The 24,121-nt window shown below is 48.7% G+C and overlaps 1 protein-coding gene across 6 annotated transcripts in view; it reads right to left on the minus strand.

Moving 5' to 3' along the window:
* The window catches only part of LOC129844790 (histone deacetylase 4-like), a 65,683-nt gene that overhangs the window by 10,046 nt on the left and 31,516 nt on the right, over positions 1-24,121 (minus strand). For all 6 annotated transcript variants that reach the window (XM_055912918.1, XM_055912917.1, XM_055912916.1 and 3 more), the window contains 11 exons: positions 23,330-23,453; positions 20,302-20,420; positions 11,715-11,843; positions 11,298-11,527; positions 8,769-8,949; positions 8,096-8,289; positions 3,415-3,615; positions 1,930-2,125; positions 1,495-1,628; positions 1,053-1,202; positions 127-234 (listed from right to left, as the gene is read on the minus strand). In XM_055912918.1, the coding sequence (XP_055768893.1) occupies positions 127-234; positions 1,053-1,202; positions 1,495-1,628; positions 1,930-2,125; positions 3,415-3,615; positions 8,096-8,289; positions 8,769-8,949; positions 11,298-11,527; positions 11,715-11,843; positions 20,302-20,420; positions 23,330-23,453 (1,766 nt within the window). The remainder of the gene's footprint in view (positions 1-126; positions 235-1,052; positions 1,203-1,494; positions 1,629-1,929; positions 2,126-3,414; positions 3,616-8,095; positions 8,290-8,768; positions 8,950-11,297; positions 11,528-11,714; positions 11,844-20,301; positions 20,421-23,329; positions 23,454-24,121) is intronic.

Here is a 24,121-nt window from a genome sequence, read left to right on the forward strand (position 1 = left end):
ACAACTCCATCCATGAGGGGGAGAGATTGAGTGCATTTTTTGTGAAGGGGGAAAAAAGCGTAGAGCGACCTAACCTTAATGGAGGGATAGAGGGATGAAAAGGAGAGGAGGGTGGAGAGGACGCACCTTCAGTTCACCAGTGGCCACTTTGAACACCAGCTCCACCACAGAACCCACAGCCAGACGAACTGCAGTAGAGGAATGGACCTCGTTCCAGATGGTGTCACTGTCCACCTGCAATCATCATCATCGTCACAGTTAAAGGGACACTTTGGGATGTTGGCAGTGAAGCCCTTTATCTACTTCCCCAGAGTCAGACGAACTTGTGAATACCATTTTTATGTCTGCGTGCAGTTTGAAAGGAGTTGCTAACTAGCATAAGCACAATGACTGGACGTCTGTGGTAACAGCTTGCATGTTACCATACGCTAGCATGATAGCTGTTACCATAAGCTAGCATGATAGCTGTTACCATAAGCTAGCATGATAGCTGTTACCATAAGCTAGCATGATAGCTGTTACCATAAGCTAGCATGATAGCTGTTACCATACGCTAGCATGATAGCTGTTACCATAAGCTAGCATGATAGCTGTTACCATACGCTAGCATGATAGCTGTTACCATACGCTAGCATGATAGCTGTTACCATACGCTAGCATGATAGCTGTTACCATACGCAAGCATGATAGCTGTTACCATACGCTAGCATGATAGCTGTTACCATAAGCTAGCATGATAGCTGTTACCATAAGCTAGCATGATAGCTGTTACCATAGACGTCCAGTTATTGTGCTAACGCCAGCTAGCATTGACTTGTGAAACTACCTCTAACTTCCTTCATACTGGACACAGAGACATACACATTGTATCCACGAGCCACGTGCTCATTTGACTTTGCCGAAGTAGATAAATGGGTTCATTGACAAAATATAAAACGGGGTTAATGATTTGACCATTGAAGAAAACGAAGATGAGGAGGAGAAATAGGAGGCAGAGGAGAAAGAGGAGATGAAAGAAGAGGAGGAGGATGACGAAGAGGAGCAAGACTCACCCCCACTCCTCCACATGGTAATCTGACCAACATGGGCGTGACTGAACAGTCCAGTTTCTGTCGGAGGGGGTTGGTTCCATACAGCAGGACGTGGGCTTCAGAGTGGACTGTCTGGAGCTCCTCCAGAGTGGCCTTCCTACCACGGATACACTACACACACACACACACACACATACACACACACACACACACACACACACAATGGAGACATGCAACATTTCCTTTATATTCATTAGTTTTATTTTCTCTGTGTTTAAGTGAATCACAAATGACAAAGTACATGGAAAGGATAAGCAATGATGTTTTTTTATGCATCAGTTGGTAACTCCTAGCAACAGAAATTAATTAAAATACACCCTTGTTTGAAGACTACAAATACAAATGATTCTATAACAGAGAATAGCAAAGAGAAGGATGGTTGAAGGAAGGCTTGAGAATGTACCTCACACTGTCCCCTAAGTCCTGTCTCCTGCAGTCTGGACCAGATGCTCTGGACACGCCCGGCGTGCTCCGGATGGGTGTGTGTGTTCCCGCACATACACTGGTGCTTTTGCATCAGAGAGTCATACACCAACCCTGCAGGAATAACCCAGGACATTAGCACAAACACACGCATTGTAATGAACACACGCACACACACACATCCACTCACACAAGTGGAAACAACAAACTGACAGAGCAAAATAAGGAGGGAAAAAGGAGCGACAGACAAAGAGAAATATATAGAAAGGAATCTACATGAATCTACAATCTACATTGCTTGCTGTTTTAGGTTTTAAGCTGGGCTTCTGTATAGCACTTTGTGACATCTGCTGATGGAAAAGGGCTTTTACAGACACATTTGATGGATATAAAAGAGAAGAGCATTACTACTAACCTGTGGTGAAGCGAGGTTTGGTGAGAGGCTCAGGGGGCGGGACAGAGATGGGGAAGGAGGAAGCGGAGGCCGGAGACGATTGGGCCCTGGAGAGGGGGCGGTGACCTGGGAAGGTGATTGACAGACCGGCTGCCTCCATGGAAGCCTGATAGTTTCTCAGCTGGTGGATTCTCTGCTGCTCCAACAACATGGCCTGCTGCTCAGAGAGAGGGAGGAGGAGAGAGGGAGAGAGGAGAGAGAGGAGAGAGGATAGAGAGGAGGGGAAAGAAGGAGAGAGAGAAAGAGAGAAGGGGGAGGGGAAAGAGAAAGGAGGGATAGAGAACAACATTGCATGATAGCAACAGACACACAGCCACCGATGACTATTGTGACATCACCTGCTCTTTATAATGTGTTTACAACATTTGGCCACACGGTGGCAGTCAAGCTATGTGAGGTGAACCGAAACACATGACATCTACCTGCAGGAGAGTAAGTGGATTTGAAAGATGCATGGTTTCCTCTCATTAAAGAAGGACTCTGTGTCAGAAACATAGCATCCTGGGACAGGAAATAGCATATTATTGCCCAAGTGAATCATTCAATAAACACAACTACTGATAAACGAGATAATTGTGTGTGCGTGTGTGTGTGTTTGTGTGTGTGTGTGTGTGTGTGTCATCAAGTTAATACCGATATGAAAGTGCTCGTTTTGTACACTGAGAATGAGCCTCAAATTTGCATCGTCAAAGTCAGGAAAATGCAGTCATTTAAGATATATATTAAAAAGGTATAATTGTTTGCGAGTGAATTTACTTACCATATGCCGGTTTTCAACATATTTGGGGGCCAAGAAGAAGCGGAAAGTTACCACCGTTTCATGAGAACTACAAGTTCTACCAGGTGTTCACTGAGTATACACAATATTGTTCTTTCCATGACAAAGACTGAGCAGGTGAATCCAGGTGTTTGGTGTGATCCCTTATTCATGTCACTTGTTAAATCCACTTCAATGTGTAGACGAAGTGGAAGAGAATAGTTAAATTAGGATTTTTAAGCCTGGGAGACAATTGAGACATGGATTGTGTATGTGTGCAAATGAGGGTGAATGGGCAAGACAAAAGATTCAAGTGCCTTTGAACGGGGTATGGTAGTAGATGATAGGAGCACCGGTTTGTGTCAAGAACTGCAACGCTGCTGGGTTTTTCACGCTCAACAGTTTCCCATGTGTATCAAGAATGGCTCACCACTCAAAGGACAGCCAGACAACATGACACAACTGTGGGAAGCATTGGAGTCAACACGGGCAAGCCTCCCTGTGGAACGCTTGACACCTTGTAGAGTCCATGCCCTGACGAACAGACAGTTCTGATGGGATGATAAATTGATGATCTTGAAACCTATTCAAAAGACATGACCCTGGAAGTATGACGTAGTATGACATCACTAGCACATCATATTGACCTGAGGTAGCGCCCTCTCTCACACTCACTCCTCCCCTCCTACCTGTCTGAACAGTTGTTCTTGCTGCATGTCCTCCTCCTGGTTCTCTTGGGGGTCTGGGGGCTCTTGTTTGATGGCGATCCCACACGAAAAGCCTCCGTCCTGGGGAGAGAGGGCCTGGTGCTCCCTCAGCTCTTCCTCCGTCTCCTCCGGGTGACTCTGGTGCTGCCGGCCCCCCGTGGGCTCACTGGGCTTGCCCATCATCTAAGGAGAAGGTATGGGTCAATCCATCGTCTAGTCATTGATAATACGCAGTACAGTAGTAATACAGTAGTAATACAGTAGTAATACAGTAGTTACTGCAGTTGTTACAACAGTAGTAGTATAGGAGTTCTATAGTGAAAGATGTCGCTTTACTAAGACGTGGCGGTCAACATTTTAACATTGAGGTGTGTGTGTGTGTCCTTAAGACTTTGGAAGTCAGTGGAAGCTGCTGGAAGCTGTCCACAAAGCAGTGCACTGAGCTCCACATCTCCTATCCACACATACTGGCCATGAATGGGAAACTAGATCACTATGTAATAACGGCTGTGAGTGGGATCAGGGGTCCACGGAGACAGGGGTCCATTAGCCCCGATCCTCTCTGTCTCCAGAGACTCCAGTGTGTAGGTTCTCATACACGGAATGGTCAATGGGAAACGTCTGAGAGCACGAGTTGAAAAACCAAATGAAGCTTGTTAAAGGGAAAGAAAAGGAGGGATGAAAGAAAGAGAGGGGAGACAGTGTGTGTGCCAGGGAAATGAATCAGTCATCCCACTCTGTACAGAGGAACATCTCTTGGCAGTGTTCCTGTGTGTATACAATGGGCAGACATAGTGATTTGTATTTTAAGCATTCATCAGTGTCGGTCACTTAGTAGGCCTACTTGGAAATGTCTAGTGTGCTACTTTGTTTTCATCCATATTAATAGTGTGCAATTATCTAAGTCATTCAACACAAGTGCACTGCGAAATGTCTGCACTGCAAAATGTCTGCACTGCAAAATGTCTGCACTGCAAAATGTCTGCACTGCAAAATGTCTGCACTGCAAAGTCTTCCAGATACAACTATTCAGGTGAAATTGAAACACAGCAATGTATTTTACTGCGGTCTAATATGTGTGTGTGTGTGTGTTATTGGCAGGCCTGTCAGCCCTCGGGGCCTGTGGCAGGGTGCCAGAGGAACAGCGTTGACGTCAGAACCCTCGCCAGCTACCTCATCCCCGTCCTCCTCCACAAACAAGCTGCTCTTTTCCCTTCTTCACTCCCGCCCTCTACCTATTTTTCTCTCGCTCTCCCCTCTCTCTCATTCTCTCCCCTCTCTCTCGCTCTCCTCTCTCCCTCCCCTCTCTCTCGCTCTCCCTCTCTCTCCCCTCTCTCTCTGTCTCCCCTCTCTGTCTCTCTCTCCCCTCTCTGTCTCTCTCTCTCTCCTCTCTCTCTCTCCCCTTTCTCGCTCGTCCTTCCCCCTCTCTCTCTCTCTCTCTCTCCCCTCTCTCTCGCTCTTTCTCTCTCGCTCTCCTCTCTCTCTCCGCTCTCTCTCTCGCTCTCCCCCGCTCTCTCGCTCGCTCTCCCCGCTCTCTCGCTCGCTCTCCCCGCTCTCCCTCTCTCGCTCTCCCCGCTCTCCCTCTCTCGCTCTCCCCGCTCTCCCTCTCTCGCTCTCCCTCTCTCGCCGCTCTCCCTCTCCCCGCTCTCCCTCTCTCGCTCTCCCCGCTCTCCCTCTCTCGCTCTCCCCGCTCTCCCTCTCTCTCTCTCTCTCGCTCCCCCCTCTCTCTCTCGCTCCCCCCTCTCTCTCTCGCTCCCCCCTCTCTCTCTCGCTCCCCTCTCTCTCTCGCTCTCCTGCTCTCTCTCTCTCTCGCTCTCCCCGCTCTCCCTCTCTCGCTCTCCCCGCTCTCCCTCTCTCTCTCCCCCCTCTCTCTCTCGCTCCCCCCTCTCTCTCTCGCTCCCCCCTCTCTCTCTCGCTCCCCTCTCTCGCTCTCCTGCTCTCTCTCTCTCTCTCTCTCCCCTCGCTCTCTCTCTCTCGCTCTCCCCGCTCTCTCGCTCTCTCTCTCGCTCTCTCTCTCCCCTCTCTCGCTCTCCCCCGCTCTCTCTTTCGCTCTCCCCGCTCTCCCTCTCTCGCTCTCGCTCTCCCCTCTCTCTCTCTCTCTCGCTCTCCCCTCTCTCTCTCTCTCGCTCTCCCCTCTCTCTCTCGCTCTCCCCTCTCTCTCTCGCTCTCCCCTCTCTCTCTCGCTCTCCCCTCTCTCTCTCGCTCTCCCCTCTCTCTCTCTCGCTCTCCCCTCTCTCTATGGGAAGTACTGAAAGTTCCAACACATGAAATGTTTTGATTTTTCACTGGAATGAACGCAAAATTAATGCAGAGCCACAAACATTTCAAAACTTTGTTATAATTATTTCCCTGTTCATATTTTGTGCTCTTTCCTACTTGTGTGGCAGCACTCGGAAACCCCCCCTGACATCACATGCGTTACTAAGGGGAACGTTCCGTTTCATTGTAAACAGAACCCGTTGTTAAGGATGTACTATACATCTTCATTCTGAAATGGCCTTTTTCAGTAGCGATGAGAGAAATATACCTGAATCACGAGGTGGGCCCACTTCCTCTCTCCCCATTGACTACGGCAGCGCCCCCAAAGTGGCTCCCTATTCCTTATATAGTACGCTGTAGGTTGTTTTATTATTGATTTGTCTCCACAATTTTGTGGTATCCAATTGGTAGTTACAGTCTTGTCTCATTGCTGCAACTCCCATATGGACTCAGGAGAGGCGAAGGTTGAGAGCCGTGCGTCCTCTGAAACACGACCCAACCAAGCCGCACTGCTTCTTGACACACTGCCCACTTAACCCGGAAGCCAGCCACACCAACGTGTCGGTGGAATCAGCGTGCACTGCACCCGGCCCGCCACAGGAGTCGCTAGAGCGCGATGGAACAAGGACATCCCTGCCGGCCAAACGCTCCCCTAACCCGGATGACGCTGGGCCAATTGTGCGCCGCCCCATGGGTCTCCCGGTCGCGGCCGGCTGCGACAGAGCCTGGACTCGAACCAGGATCTCTAGTGGCACAGCGATGCAGTGCACCACTCGGGAGGGTGTGCTTTCTGTAACAATAGATGAATAATGCACCCTGTACAGACTACACCACCTAATACCCTGTGATCAAGTCATACTGAGACGTTTCCCATCTGGCCCTTCAAAGCCCATCTGCTCTGACAGATTACTTTCATATACAGTATTAGATCTACTCTGGTCAGAGATAAAACACTAAGAAAAACTGAGAGGAACATTTGATTGAATGTTGAGAAATGTTGTAAATTAGTTGAACGGTGATCCTCTTACTGTTTGTCAGTGGGGATGTCACCTAAGGGCATGAAAACTGATGAATACAAAAGAGAATCCCTTGTTTCATCGAGAGAGAGAGAGAGAACCAAACGGCGCTCAGCTAAGCACAGCTACCTAGTTCCTGAATGACCATATCTGGCAGTGGGTTCCGCTTTGTTTCCATGGCGGTGTGGAGTTAGCTACAGTCTGCCCTTAGCAACTGTCACAACTGTCACATACATACCCTCCAGCTATACCCCGTCCTCTTCCCTCCCTCCCCACTGCGCAAACCCACCCTCTCTCCCTCCTCCTCTCCCTCCCCACTGTTCCTCTCCTCCCCCCCCACCCCCCCTCACCGTTCCTTGCCATCCTCCTCCCCTCACCGCTCCCTCCCCACTGTTCCTCGCCACCCCCCCCCCCCACCGCTCCCTCCCCACTGTACCTCGCCACCCCCCCCCTCACCGCTCCCTCCCCACCGTTCCTCGCCACCCTCCCCCCCTCACCGCTCCCTCCCCACTGTTCCTCGCCGCCACCCCCCCCTCAACGCTCCCTCCCCACTGTTCCTCGCCCCCCCCCCACCCTCCCCCCCCCCCCTCACCGCTCCTCCCCACTGTTCCTCGCCACCCCCCCCCCTCCCCGCCCCCCCCCTCCCCCCTCCCCACTGTTCCTCGCCGCCACCCTCCTCACCGCTCCTCCCCACTGTTCCTCGCCACCCCCCCCCCCTCACCGCTCCCTCCCCACTGTTCCTCGCCACCCCCCCCCTCACCGCTCCCTCCCCACTGTTCCTCGCCACCCCCCCGACTCACCGCTCCTCCCCACTGTTCCTCGCCACCCCCCCCCCCTCCCCCACCCGCCCCCCCCCCCCTCCCCCCTCCCCACTGTTCCTCGCCGCCACCCCCCCTCACCGCTCCTCCCCACTGTTCCTCGCCGCCACCCTCCCTCACCGCTCCTCCCCACTGTTCCTCGCCACCCTCCCCCCTCACCGCTCCCTCCCCACCGTTCCTTGCCATCCTCCCCCCCCTCACCTCTCCCTCCCCACTGTTCCTCGCCACCCTCCCCCCTCACCGCTCCTCCCCACTGTTCCTCGCCACCCCCCCCCTCACCGCTCCCTCCCCACTGTTCCTCGCCACCCCCCCCCCCTCACCGCTCCTCCCCACTGTTCCTCGCCGCCACCCCCCCCCCCTCACCGCTCCCTCCCCACTGTTCCTCGCCACCCCCCCCCCCCTCACCGCTCCCTCCCCACTGTTCCTCGCCACCCCCCCCCTCACCGCTCCCTCCCCACTCCCCCCCCTCACCGCTCCCTCCCCACTGTTCCTCGCCACCCCCCCCCCTCACCGCTCCCTCCCCGCTGTTCCTCGCCGCCACCCCCCCCCCCCTCACCGCTCCTCCTCTACCTTGTTGATGTGTAGCTGCTGGAACTGCTGTTTGTGTTTCTCCAGGAACTGTTGGTGTTGCTGTTGGACCACCAGCTGCTGCAGGGCCTGGGCCTGGGCGTTCTGCTGGGGCAGTGGGGCTGACTGGGTCCGACCCAGGGGACGGTGCTGCCCACGCAGCTTGTGGATGGAGGGAGACTGGAGGGCGTCCACACCTGGGTTGGGAATACACACGCGAGGGTATGGTTATAGGCATGGATACACATGCCTGAATCCACACAAACAACTGGTCCCAGGACAATAAATATCCGCAGTAGAACTGGCTCTGTTAATCACACACAGAACAGTGGAATGGAGCTTAATAGGAGCACAGTACTACAAGCCTGGCAGAAGAACCTTCTCTTGTCTGCCAAAAAAGGAGCCCCCATTCACTTCCAAGGCTGTGCGTGTCACCAGTCATTTACTCCACTGTCAGCTGAAAATAGCACTGGAAAAGTGAGTCAATGGATGTGTTCCTTCAACACCGGTGGGCACAATTTTCTGTCTCTCTCATTGACCCTGCTTAATAGGAGTTGATGAAAGGAAGTCTGTCAATAGAAGGAAGGGGGGGTTATCTGTTAGGAAAGCACACAGTGTACTGGGACACTGTGTGTGTGTGTTCTCCACCAAAGTACCATTCTACCGCTGTACCCACCTGCCAGTAGGGGCCCGTGCGCGCCAGTCTGTTCCAGCAGGACCAAGTGCTGCAGTAGTGGGCCGTGCCCCCCTGCGCCCCCTCCGTCAGCCAGGTAGGTGACTAGGGGGCCACCGCCTAGGTAGGGGGGGCTGAGGGAGAGGGCTGAATGTTGACCCCCATCCTGCTGGGCTGAGGTCACCTGGAGAACGGGGTCAGAATAGAAGTGTTTTAGATATAGATGTATCCCAACAGTTCTATGTTAAACTGACATTGGTTTGATGCTTCTATTGTCTTCACTGGTTTCCTACCACTAGCTTTTGGAAGACTGAGGTACTCATTACAAGCCTGCCATTGCTATTGTAAACTGATGTATTTCGGCAATATTGTGATTTGTGAATTCATCTTTAAGGGGTGGTTCCCCCCCAAAAACACAATGTCACATGAGATGAGAGAGACAGGGAGAAAAAGAGAGAAATAAAGAGAGAAAGAGCATTAGATAAACAAATATCCCGTTCATACGAAGACAAAAGTACGACAACTTTTCTTGATCTGTGTAAGGTGTTGCAGGTAAGAACACCTGTACTTATATTTCTGCCAACCGAACTAGTAATGATTGTGGTATTATGTTTAAAAGTCCCGCCACCCCCTCAGTATAAAACATCACCTTTCATTAAACCGGCTTTGGCACGCATTAAAGGATTCTATTGTTGCCTGACATCAAACTTGCCCTTGTCGATCACAAAGCTTCACAGAAATTATTGTAAAGCATTTAATTTCTCCATTAAAAAAATATGCAATTCTGTTGTTGAGCCTTCCTTCTACTAGTGCTTTGGCATTTAGCCTGGGAGACCCCCCCCCCCCCCCCCGCCATTTAGCCCGGGAGAACACACACACACACCACCATTTAGCCCGGGAGAACACACATACACACTGCCATTTAGCCCGGGAGAACACACACACACACATCGCCATTTAGCCCGGGAGAACACACCACCATTTAGCCTGGGAGAACACACACCGCCATTTAGCCTGGGAGAACACACACCACCATTTATTCCGGGAGAACACACACCGACATTTAGCCTGGGAGAACACACACCGACATTTAGCCTGGGAGAACACACACCGACATTTAGCCTGGGAGAACACACACCGACATTTAGCCTGGGAGAACACACACCGACATTTAGCCTGGGAGAACACACACCGACATTTAGCCCTGGAGAACTCACACTGACATTTAGCCTGGGAGAACACACACCGACATTTAGCTTGGAAGAACACACACCGACATTTAGCTTGGAAGAACACACACCGACATTTAGCGTGTTCTGCTACGATTACAGTTCTATTTCGACAACTGTCTGCTGCTACTATTAAAAAAGCAGTTGGCGAGGATGTTTGCTAGCAAGCTACCAATGTGCGTGATATCTAACAAAGCCTTTTTTCAAATCATCCTTCAGGTCCGATTTTGTATTTCTATACACGATTGGAAAGAGCCGTTTGTAAAGCACATATTACTATTTGGGCATGGTCTCTACACTACGCCGCCAGGGACTCAAATCCTATAGTGCCAGACGTGTCCCCCTGCTTAAGCCAGTACATGTCCAGGCCCGTCTGAAGTTTGCTAGAGAGCATTTGGACGATCCAGAAGAAGATTGGGAGAATGTCATATGGTCAGATGAAACCAAAATATAACTTTTTGGTAAAAACTCAACTCGTCGTGTTTGGAGGACAAAGAATGCTGAGTTGCATCCAAAGAACACCATACCTACTGTGAAGCATGGGGGTGGAAACATCATGCTTTGGGGCTGTTTTTCTGCAAAGGGACCAGGACGACTGATCCGTGTAAAGGAAAGAATGAATGGGGCCATGTATCGTGAGATTTTGAGTGAAAACCTCCTTCCATCAGCAAGGGCATTGAAGATGAAACGTGGCTGGGTCTTTCAGCATGACAATGATCCCAAACACACCACCCGGGCAACGAAGGAGTAGCTTCGTAAGAAGCATTTCAAGGTCCTTGAGTGGCCTAGCCAGTCTCCAGATCTCAACCCCATAGAAAATCTATGGAGGGAGTTGAAAGTCTGTGTTGCCCAGCAACAGCTCCAAAACATCACTGCTCTAGAGGAGATCTGCATGGAGGAATGGGCCAAAATACCAGCAACAGTGTGTGAAAACCTTGTGAACACTTACAGAAAACGTTTGACCTCTGTCATTGCCAACAAAGGGTATACAACAAAGTATTGAGATAAACTTTTGTTATTGACCAAATACTTATTTTCCACCATAATTTGCAAATAAATTCATAAAAAATCCTACAATGTGATTTTCTGGATTTTTTTTCTTCTCATTTTGTCTGTCATAGTTGAAGTGTACCTATGATGGAAATTACAGGCCTCTCTCGTCTTTTTAAGTGGGAGAACTTGCACAATTGGTGGCTGACTAAATACTTTTTTGCCCCACTGTATATTTAGATAGAGTGAGAGATACAGAGAGAGAGAACGAGAGAGAGAAGAAAAGAAACAATATATCAACAGAGAGTCTTACATTGGAAGCAGAGGTGGCCGTGGCGGGCAGACCTAGGGTGATGTTGGGGAGGGAGGGGGACGTGTACAGAGACAGCTGGCTGAGTTCACCACCACACAACCGCTGAGCCAGGGACATATCAATGCTGTTGGAGACTGCCACAGTGACGCCGTTCTCATTGGGGATGTTGCTGATGCTGTTGTTGTTAGGAGAGCTGGGGCCGGATCCAGGAGCGCTGTTACACGCTGAATCTAGAGAATGTATTCACATCTTAACTCCGTCATGACTGTTACACACCAAGTCTACAGCTACAGTACAACATGAACCTAATACAACCAGTCAGTCATCTCTTCCATGTTAAATCTACTACACAGCTCTGTTGTGTGCGAGGTGTGAACCTCCTGGCCGTTCCTCTCCACAGCGTTGAGTGTGTCCTACCTGCCATATCCAGTGAGCGTTTCTTGGCGGTTGTGATCGGGCTGTCTTTACGCCTCAGTAGGGGGCTGCTCCGTCGCTCGCTCACCTTCTGCTTCAGACGAGAACGTAGCTTCAGGTTGGGCTCAGAGGCTACAAGACAGACACACACAGAGAGAGCACAGATAGGGTTATCTGACTATGACCGGAACAACCCAGGCTTGTAACAGAGGCTAAGACTCAAGAGAGGTCTATGGTTCTGACACGGCTCTGTCATACCTTATCCCTGCATATTGAACCGCAGAAAACAGAAACCACAGTTTTGTTGAGGCAAACAATAGTTCTTGAGGTTAAACCTGTCGATCAAACAGGGTCCATTTTATCTAACCATCAACGACTAAGTTACACAACCTGTGCTGCTGTACACCAATATGGAGGTGGATGAGGTACGTTTCCTCCCCATTACAATGTACAGAGCGTTGAGCGTTGGGAAAATCTGCGGCAGCCACATCAACAAGGAAATGAGAGTGTAGAGAGGGGAATGAACTGATTTCTGGGAGCGACGTTGCCAATTACAGCGGGCTTTGTCAGTGTGCATTCAAATGGAGCGGATTTAGAAAGACAAGGACGGAGAGAGGGAATGCAATGTCATGACTACCATGTTCTGCAATGATGCTAATGTTCTGTTTACACGGCACGGACAATCAGGGCCCTCTGTAGGGACACTGCTAACCAATAGAAGTCCAGTACTAATTATCCAGCCAGGGCGCTATTTCAGGCCTTATGGAAAAACAAAGGGCACAAAGCAGGAGTGGAACAACAAGAGCCTTCTCTCTCTCCACTGCTCCCTCCATCCCTGTTTTTATTCACACGTTTGTTTCTCTCCGTTTAACAAGTGACAGACTAATGATGCAGGCGCTAGTTTCATAATTCAAAGGTGGCCGCGGACTGCGCCACTACGGGAGAAAGTCTGGGGGGGTCAAACAATCATGTAAGGCACTACTGAATGGATGGCATGACACACGTTTGGTCAAATGTAATGGTCTCCCATCTGAGAACAGACAAAAGAGGAACATGGATTGATTCATACAGAACCCCCCTTTTAAACCTATTAAGCCTTTACACAGGTGGGAATTGGCCTATATGAATAGGGGCAAATTGAAATGTTTCTAACAGAAGAAATACTGCATGTGCATAACCATGGCAGCGATTGAAAGGGAATACTTTTTACAGCATTTTTCGGGAAAGAAAATCTAAAAATCTGGATACATTCAGTAACATAAGAATACTGCTGGAAAATGTGGGGTAGGTGGATAAAACCAACAAATGACAAGGGTTGAAGTGAGAGGACTAACCGGTGTCTCCAAGTGTCCACACAGCTCTCTAAAATGTGCAGTCATTTCAATGTCCTATTATGACTCAAGGAAAAAGCCTTCAGCTATTAGCTACATTTCTGAGCTCTCCTAACTGTTTTGTTTGAAACACGGCCCTGCATCCGCGGTTCTTCACCATCACACAATCATTACTGTTGTTGACGCAATCCAAAAATGCTACATTATAAATCGCAATCAGGATCAGATGAGCATCATTTGAAAGCTTTTCCCATTGCCAACATGACTAGCTAAGTTATAAAATACCATCTTACAGTGTTAGGCTTTCACAAGGCACGTCAGAGAAACAGATAGTCATTTTGGAGTTATGAGCGTGTGAAGACAACGAGCAGCGGAAACAATACGACTAACATCGGCTCATTCTTATCATATGTCATCGTTGGAACTGCACATCAGACAGTGATCATAAACGTTGACACAGGAAATGACATACGTTTTATGATATGGAAATGTGAAGCGGGTGTGTGGTTTGCTTGTATGACATTAAAGCGGTAATTATCTCACATCTTTCAGAACACATCAAGTCCCTTTTCATTTACAACGTTGGCCCCACTCAGACAACAGAAGGAACTGTGGTGGAACTTGCAGCCTTTCTCATTGCTAGAGATGATTAAACCCCCATGTTGGCTGAATGGACATAGACAGGGATGGGGACAGGGGTTCATGTACTTGTTAACAGTGAGGTCTGTGTCCCATTGATCTCATAAATGTTCATCAATCTGGCTTCAGGCCAGGTCACAGCACAATATACAGTGGTGGTGCGGAATTATTGGCTCCTTGACAAAGATTAGCAAAAAAGACTATATAAAATAACAGAAATACGGAGCTATATTGTATGCTCCAAAAAAATTCAACAATTATATTATTTTGTACTAATAAAATCTCTTTCTCTGAGCAATTGTGTTTAACAAGTAATAACAACAAATCTCTAAAAGATAGGGGTCAGAATTATTACTGGTTCCAATCCCGTTTAGCAAACCCCAGGCGGTGCTATGGTCACATGACACGAAGAGAGAGGTCTTTGGCCACGCACACCAGCCGTGAGTTTGGATTCGAAAGAACAGTGCTTATGCAGAAAATAGCTCATCATTAATGTAAAGTATGGTGGTGGATGTTGTGGGGCTATTTTGCTTTCCACTGGTCCTGTTGGCGCTTGTTAAGGTCAACGGCATCATGAACTTTAACAAGTACCCGGACATTTGTGTCGACAAGCTTTATTAAAAAAATAAAGTACTTCGTTTGAAACACAGTCCTGCATCTCCACCATTACAGTTATTTAAGCAATCAGAAAAATGGCCCATTATAAGTTGCAATCTGGACCAGATGGGCATCATTTGAAAGCTCTTTCTAATGTCAAAATGACTAGCTAAGTTGTAAAATACAAATCTTAGAGACACAGATAGTAAATGTGGTGAGCATAGAATGGAGTCACGAGCGTGTTCCACAGCGAACTTCCTTCACAATACGACAGCATCTGTTGAAAACAACCCAGGGTATGATGCCATGTCATTGTTGGAACAGCACATCAAAACATGTGATCAGAAACGATGATACTGTAAATGACAGAACTTCTATAATATGGACATGTGAAGTGCACATTAGCATGTGGTTTGCTTGTATGACATCAAAGCGGTATTTATTATAATCTTCCATGTCTCATCTTTCAGAACAGAGTCCCTCTCTTCATTTACAAAATTCCCCTCACTCAGACAACAAAACATTAGCGAAAGAAGTTGGGGGATGGGGGCATCTTCTTGTCGCCCCTGGTACTCCCGTTTAGAAGGCAAGTCAGCTGAATCCCATACAGCGCTAGAAAGCAGAGACCCTGCGCTCTGATGTCATCTATAGCAGTTTACTGTACAGCCGCAGTGACCAAATGCTATTTTCATACCGTATAGGGCAGGGGTATTCAACTCTTAACCTGAGAGGTCCGGAACCTGCTGGTTTTCTGTTCAACCTGATCATTTAAAAAACGCAGTGGAACAGGCTTCGAGGTCCAGAGTTGAGTTTGAAGGGTTACCTAGCTACCACACAGTGTGAAGGGTTACCTAGCAAACCACACAGTGTGAAGGGTTACCTAGCTACCACACAGTGTGAAGGGTTACCTAGCAAACCACACAGTGTGAAGGGTTACCTAGCAAACCACACAGTGTGAAGGGTTACCTAGCAAACCACACAGTGTGAAGGGTTACCTAGCAAACCACACAGTGTGAAGGGTTACCTAGCAAACCACACAGTGTGAAGGGTTACCTAGCTACCATACAGTGTGAAGGGTTACCTAGCAAACCACACAGTGTGAAGGGTTACCTAGCTACCATACAGTGTGAAGGGTTACCTAGCAAACCACACAGTGTGAAGGGTTACCTAGCTACCATACAGTGTGAAGGGTTACCTAGCTACCATACAGTGTGAAGGGTTACCTAGCAAACCACACAGTGTGAAGGGTTACCTAGCTACCATACAGTGTGAAGGGTTACCTAGCTACCATACAGTGTGAAGGGTTACCTAGCAAACCACACAGTGTGAAGGGTTACCTAGCTACCATACAGTGTGAAGGGTTACCTAGCTACCATACAGTGTGAAGGGTTACCTAGCTACCATACAGTGTGAAGGGTTACCTAGCTACCATACAGTGTGAAGGGTTACCTAGCTACCACACAGTGTGAAGGGTTACCTAGCAAACCACACAGTGTGAAGGGTTACCTAGCAAACCACACAGTGTGAAGGGTTACCTAGCTACCACACAGTGTGAAGGGTTACCTAGCAAACCACACAGTGTGAAGGGTTACCTAGCTACCATACAGTGTGAAGGGTTACCTAGCAAACCACACAGTGTGAAGGGTTACCTAGCTACCATACAGTGTGAAGGGTTACCTAGCTACCATACAGTTTGAAGGGTTACCTAGCAAACCACAGTGTGAAGGGTTACCTAGCTACCATACAGTGTGAAGGGTTACCTAGCTACCACACAGTGTGAAGGGTTACCTAGCTACCACACAGTGTGAAGGGTTACCTAGCTACCACACAGTGTGAAGGGTTACCTAGCAAACCACACAGTGTGAAGGGTTACCTAGCTACCATACAGTGTGAAGGGTTACCTAGCTACCACACAGTGTGAAGGGTTACCTAGCTACCATACAGTGTGAAGGGTTACCTAGCTACCACACAGTGTGAAGGGTTACCTTGCAAACCACACAGTGTGAAGGGTTACCTAGCTACCATACAGTGTAAAGGGTTACCTAGCTACCATACAGTGTGAAGGGTTATCTAGCAAACCACACAGTGTGAAGGGTTACCTAGCAAACCACACAGTGTGAAGGGTTACCTAGCAAACCACACAGTGTGAAGGGTTACCTAGCAAACCACACAGTGTGAAGGGTTACCTAGCTACCATACAGTGTGAAGGGTTACCTAGCAAACCACACAGTGTGAAGGGTTACCTAGCAAACCACACAGTGTGAAGGGTTACCTAGCTACCATACAGTGTGAAGGGTTACCTAGCAAACCACACAGTGTGAAGGGTTACCTAGCAAACCACACAGTGTGAAGGGTTACCTAGCAAACCACACAGTGTGAAGGGTTACCTAGCTACCATACAGTGTGAAGGGTTACCTAGCAAACCACACAGTGTGAAGGGTTACCTAGCAAACCACACAGTGTGAAGGGTTACCTAGCTACCATACAGTGTGAAGGGTTACCTAGCAAACCACACAGTGTGAAGGGTTACCTAGCTACCATATAGTGTGAAGGGTTACCTAGCTACCATGTTTGGGTCATCATGTGGGGTCCCGGCCCGCATATCAACTAGCCTCTGTATGCTTCCATGTAAAGGCTGGCCTAGATAACCGGATGAACTTACAGCCTTGCTAATTGCTAGAGATGGTTTTAAACACCATGTTGGCTGAATGGACAGGGGTTAATGTACTTGTTAACAGTGAGTGTCCCATTGATGGAATCACATTGTGATATAAAGCCTGTCTACAAACCCCTAGAAATGCCAGACAGCGGGAGACTAAGTGTTATGCATGTCAAATCTTTGGGGGGAGGGGTGTGCAGAGATGTAGGGTCATAATCAAATCTGCATTTCGCCGTTTACCGACGTCTGAATCACACACACAAAAATTGCGTAGCTAGAATGGACACTTAGATGAACTCAACCAAACAATATTTACAATGAAAAAGAAAAACAAACTGATTCAAAAGCTCATTATCAGCCCCCACATTTATGTAGAAGCAATGAAATAAGCAGCTCTTCTAACGGTGCCCAACCTAGAATTAACATACGTAAACCCCACAAAACAGACAATATCTCCCTGCATCGCTTCACCAACCTCCATGTTATTAAGAAAGGCTTGTTCTGTGGAGAGTTGGTTCAGTTTGTTGGTTCAGCTAGAGTAAATGTTTTTTTAATCCAAAGTCTCTAATGGCGAAATTGCTAGCTACATAGCTAGCACAGCATGCATGTAGCTAACACAGCATGCATGTAGCTAACACAGCATGCATGTAGCTAACACAGCATGCATGTAGCTAACACAGCATGCATGTAGCTAACACAGCATGCATGTAGCTAACACAGCATGCATGTAGCTAACACAGCATGCATGTAGCTAACACAGCATGCATGTAGCTAACACAGCATGCATGTAGCTAACACAGCATGCATGTAGCTAACACAGCATGCATGTAGCTAACACAGCATGCATGTAGCTAACACAGCATGTATGTAGCTAACACAGCATGTATGTAGCTAACACAGCATGTATGTAGCTAACACAGCATGTATGTAGCTAACACAGCATGTATGTAGCTAACACAGCATGTATGTAGCTAACACAGCATGTATGTAGCTAACACAGCATGTATGTAGCTAACACAGCATGTATGTAGCTAACACAGCATGTATGTAGCTAACACAGCATGTAGGCCTCAATGTTCTGAACTTCTCTAGGGTAGGGGGCATCATTCGGAATTTTGGATGAAATGCATACCCAAATTAAACCGCCTGCTTCTCGGGCCCAGAAGATATGATATGCATATAACTGGTAGATTTGGATAGAAAACACTCTAAAGTTTCCAAAAAACTGTTAAAATTGTGTCTGTGAGTATAACAGAACTGATTTGGCAGGCAAAAACCTGAGAAAAATCCATTCAGGAAGTAGTTTTTTTTGTTGGTTTTGTAGTTTTCTATCCATGCCATTACAGTATCCATTGACTTAGGACTCAAATTGTAGTTTTGACTGCGTTTGAGCCTGTGGATTACTGAAGAAAACGCGCAAACAAAACAGAGGTTTTTGGATATAAAGAGACTTTATCGAACAAAAGGAACATTTATTAAGTAAAAGAATGTCTGCTGAGTGCAACCACATGAAGATCATCAAAGGTAAGGGATTCATTTTATCTCTATTTCTGACTTGTGTAACTGTTCTACTTGGCTGGTTACTGTTTGTAATGATTTGTCTAGTGGGCTATGTTCTCAAATAATCGTAAGGTATGCTTTCGCCGTAAAGCATTTTTTAAATCTGACACCGTGGTTGGATTCACAAGAAGTTCATCTTTAAACCTATGTAAAATATGTTTTGTTTTCTGAATTTTTATAATGAGTATTTCTGTATTTGAATTTGGCGCCCAGCAGTTTCACTGGCTGTTGAAGAGGTGGGACGCTAACGTCTCACGTACCCAAGAGAGGTTCAGAGGCTTCTGCTCCTTGTCTAATTTTCCTTAATGCCCACCACTGTTAAAGAACTGCAGGTAAAGGTAAAAGTAATTCCCTAAGCTCTCCTCCTCCCTCCCTCATCTGTCCTATTCTCCAACCTTCTCTTTTCTAAAATCTCTCTCCTCCTGTGGAATGTGGCCAGTGTCAACTGTGGTCGATGTGCAGCCTTGAGGCTTTTCTCCTCTTCCACCTTCCTCTTTCCCCACACTCCCCCTGTTCTACTCCCCTCGCACTCTCTCCTCCCGTCTCGTCTCTCTCAGTCTGGGTGGAATGTGGTCTCAGTGGCCAGTGTCAACTGCGGTGTATCTGCAGCTTGAGTCAGCCTTGGGGCTAGAGTCAACATGGCCGTGCTCTGTTCATACAGGCCCAGCCCGCTAAGTGAATAATTATACTGGAAGACCACCGCTTCACGGCCCGGCACGGCCACACCATGTTAGTTTCCACTTCGTCTACTGTCAGTAGAGTACACCTCTCTAAACTATAGAAAGTTTTTTTTTTGTTCACTCTGGGACTTTTCATGATGTATGATTTAGAAATGATGAAAACTTGGCAGGGTGATAAAAGGTCCATCACATATTACAGTACCTTTCAATCCCCCCTGTCGGTACAGTAGGACATGCCAGAATAGCAATGGATGTTTGGAACGTTTTAGGTGGTAAAGATAATCAATATTAATATTAGCAGTTCATCTAGAACTCAAAAAACGTATAGCTTCTCAGTGCGGCTTTGCTGAAGTGAACCTCATAACCCCCCCTCACATCTTTACAGTACCTCTCAGAGCCCTGGGGATTCCATTGAGGGGGCAGCAGAACCCCTGACAGCCTAATTTGGGTTTGATTAATGGTGGGAGGCTCTAATACTATCTAAATGAGGGGAGGTGTGAGCCTGCAGAGAGCCTAATGGACAGTCCTCTAGCAGAGCAAGGTGTGAGCCCGCAGAGAGCCTACTGGACAGTCCTCTAGCAGAGCAAGGTGTGAGTCCGCAGAGAGCCTACTGGACAGTCCTCTAGCAGAGCAAGGTGTGAGCCCACAGAGAGCCTACTGGACAGTCCTCTAGCAGAGCAAGGTGTGAGCCCGCAGAGAGCCTACTGGACAGTCCTCTAGCAGAGCAAGGTGTGAGCCTGCAGAGAGCCTACTGGACAGTCCTCTAGCAGAGCAAGGTGTGAGCCCACAGAGAGCCTACTGGACAGTCCTCTAGCAGAGCAAGGTGTGAGCCCGCAGAGAGCCTACTGGACAGTCCTCTAGCAGAGTACGGTGTGAGCCCACAGAGAGCCTACTGGACAGTCCTCTAACAGAGCAAGGTGTGAGCCCACAGAGAGCCTACTGGACAGTCCTCTAGCAGAGCAAGGTGTGAGCCCTCAGAGAGCCTACTGGACAGTCCTCTAGCAGAGCAAGGTGTGAGCCCGCAGAGAGCCTACTGGACAGTCCTCTAGCAGAGCAAGGTGTGAGCCCTCAGAGAGCCTACTGGACAGTCCTCTAGCAGAGCAAGGTGTGTGTGTGTTTAGTACCTGTCTTGCGGAGGGGGAAGTCGTCTCTAGCGTTGTAGATGCCCAGGACAGGGTGGTTGTAGGTACCCATACCAGTCTGAGGAGGAGAGCTCTGGTCCAGGGAAGTGTGCTGAGTTTTCCTGCAACACACACACACACACCATCAGACCCTTCATTTTTTTTTTTTTTTTTTTTACAAACCTTTATTTAACTAGGCAAGTCAGTTATGAACAAATTCTTATTTACAATGACGGCCTACCGGGGAACAGTGGGTTAAACTGCCTTGCTCAGGGGCAGAACAACAGATTTGTACCTCGGCAGCTCTGGGATTCGATCTTGCAACCTTTCGGTTACTAGTCCAACACCCTAACCACTAAGCTACCTCATCACACAACACTGCGGTGGGGGGTCTCTCAATAGTCTAAAGCCACGACCTCACTCCTCACACAGGATACAGGATAGGGTGTGTCTCAATAGTCTAAAACTGTGCCTCAGTAGTGGGTAGGGCAGCCTGAGGTACAGGCTGAGGTACAGGCTGAGGTACAGGCTGAGGAGATTGGTTTCCAGTCAGCCTGGGCTGGAAGATGGGCAGAGCAGAGCTGATGTCTGTCTTGTGAGGTTAGCTACTGCTACAGAGCAAGACTGATCTCAGGCAGTAAGGTAAGCTGTGCTGGCCCAGGCCCAAACCCATGTTCTGGTCTAGTGAACACACTCTGTGGTGCATATACCTCCCCTCTCTACCTCTCTTCAGGTCTGAACGACTGGCAGCTTTAAAGTGCTGAGAGACTCTTTACATTGAGAGAGAGAGGGAGGGAGGGGAGAGACAGTCCTGATAATACTGACTCTATACTCCACTGGGTCAGTATGGTAGTAGTGGAGAACTGGTTTACTGTGTGTGTGGTGAGTGCTGGATGATTTTACTAAGACAATTGAAAAACAGTGATCACACAGTTCCTACTAACGACTTCTATAAACGCGTTCACACAGCACCTAATACTGAACACACAGACCACAGCTGGACGTGGGTTCACACAGCACCTAATACTGAACACACAGACCACAGCTGGACGTGGGTTCACACAGCACCTAATACTGAACACACAGACCACAGCTGGACGTGGGTTCACACAGCACCTAATACTGAACACACAGGCCACAGCTGGACGTGGGTTCACACAGCACCTAATACTGAACACACAGACCACAGCTGGACGTGGGTTCACACAGCACCTAATACTGAACACACAGACCACAGCTGGACGTGGGTTCACACAGCACCTAATACTGAACACACAGGCCACAGCTGGACGTGGGTTCACACAGCACCTAATACTGAACACACAGACCACAGCTGGACGTGGGTTCACACAGCACCTAATACTGAACACACAGGCCACAGCTGGACGTGGGTTCACACAGCACCTAATACTGAACACACAGGCCACAGCTGGACGTGGGTTCACACAGCACCTAATACTGAACACACAGACCACAGCTGGACGTGGGTTCACACAGCACCTAATACTGAACACACAGACCACAGCTGGACGTGGGTTCACACAGCACCTAATACTGAACACACAGGCCACAGCTGGACGTGGGTTCACACAGCACCTAATACTGAACACACAGACCACAGCTGGACGTGGGTTCACACAGCACCTAATACTGAACACACAGGCCACAGCTGGACGTGGGTTCACACAGCACCTAATACTGAACACACAGACCACAGCTGGACGTGGGTTCACACAGCACCTAATACTGAACACACAGGCCACAGCTGGACGTGGGTTCACACAGCACCTAATACTGAACACACAGGCCACAGCTGGACGTGGGTTCACACAGCACCTAATACTGAACACACAGACCACAGCTGGACGTGGGTTCACACAGCACCTAATACTGAACACACAGACCACAGCTGGACGTGGGTTCACACAGCACCTAATACTGAACACACAGGCCACAGCTGGACGTGGGTTCACACAGCACCTAATACTGAACACACAGGCCACAGCTGGACGTGGGTTCACACAGCACCTAATACTGAACACACAGGCCACAGCTGGACGTGGGTTCACACAGCACCTAATACTGAACACACAGACCACAGCTGGACGTGGGTTCACACAGCACCTAATACTGAACACACAGGCCACAGCTGGACGTGGGTTCACACAGCACCTAATACTGAACACACAGGCCACAGCTGGACGTGGGTTCACACAGCACCTAATACTGAACACACAGGCCACAGCTGGACGTGGGTTCACACAGCACCTAATACTGAACACACAGACCACAGCTGGACGTGGGTTCACACAGCACCTAATACTGAACACACAGACCACAGCTGGACGTGGGTTCACACAGCACCTAATACTGAACACACAGGCCACAGCTGGACGTGGGTTCACACAGCACCTAATACTGAACACACAGGCCACAGCTGGGCATGGGTTCACACAGCACCTAATACTGAACACACAGGCCACAGCTGGACGTGGGTTCACACAGCACCTAATACTGAGCACACAGGCCACAGCTGGACGTGGGTTCACACAGCACCTAATACTGAACACACAGGCCACAGCTGGGCGTGGGTTCACACAGCACCTAATACTGAACACACAGGCCACAGCTGGACGTGGGTTCACACAGCACCTAATACTGAGCACACAGGCCACAGCTGGACGTGGGTTCACACAGCACCTAATACTGAACACACAGGCCACAGCTGGACGTGGGTTCACACAGCACCTAATACTGAACACACAGGCCACAGCTGGACGTGGGTTCACACAGCACCTAATACTGAAAACACAGGCCACAGCTGGACGTGGGTTCACACAGCACCTAATACTGAACACACAGGTCACAGCTGGACGTGGGTTCCACGGCTCGATAATAAACACTCAAGGCTGAGGGGGGAGAGGTCCTCTCAACAGGACCAAATAGTCTGCTGTGTCCTCCGTGGGTGTGTGTGTGAGTGTGAGTGCGCGTGTGTGTGTGTGTGTGTGTGTGTGTGTGTGACAGTACTCACCCGTACCAGTAGCGGGGGTCGTTGGGCAAACCCCCGTGGTTGAGACTCCTCTGGGCCAGAGCCTTCTTCTTGTTCAGCACAAACTCCTGCAGTCGCATCTTCACCTCCGTACTGGCCACTGCACCTGAGAGGGGTACATGGTACCAGGGTAAGAAGACACTCCAGCCTCCGGCACTGCAGATGGAACAGATCACTCACACCCAATTCCTGGCCTTAAGGCCCATCACATAGATCAAGAAGGAAAGGATAGACTTGAGCAATATGCCAGCAGAGTGAGGGAGAGGTTAAAGTTATATCCATCACAGATTCCCATTGATATGATGGGCTATTCAAACGGTCACATTTCCAATTCCCAAAGCTGTGCAAAACACTGCCCTCTGTAATTATTGAGGCAGTGAAGCATTTTCTCTTATTTTGTCTCTATACTCCAAAAGTTTGGATTTGAAATCAAACAATGACTACGAGGTTAAAGTGCAAACTGTCAACTTTAATTTGAGAGTATTTTCATCCATATCGCGTGAACCGTTGTCATTAATTGGTGATTATGTAGAGAGAGAAGATGAGGATCTAGACAAACAGAATCAGAGAGACAGAGACACAGAGAGAACCCTCAGCTCTAGACTAATGAGGGTTATATCAGATCAAACTCCTCCACGGCAGCTACCGTTTCCATCCATCCTGTCTGGTGACCCTGTGTGTGTTTAGCCCATCCATACCACTAGATGATTAATGAGCCGGTGGCCTTGTGGTGGCGAGGCCAGCCCTCTACCTGTAGCCTGCTGCCTGTCTCTC

This window comes from Salvelinus fontinalis, unplaced genomic scaffold (assembly GCF_029448725.1).
Source record: "Salvelinus fontinalis isolate EN_2023a unplaced genomic scaffold, ASM2944872v1 scaffold_0231, whole genome shotgun sequence".
NCBI lineage: Eukaryota > Metazoa > Chordata > Actinopteri > Salmoniformes > Salmonidae > Salvelinus > Salvelinus fontinalis.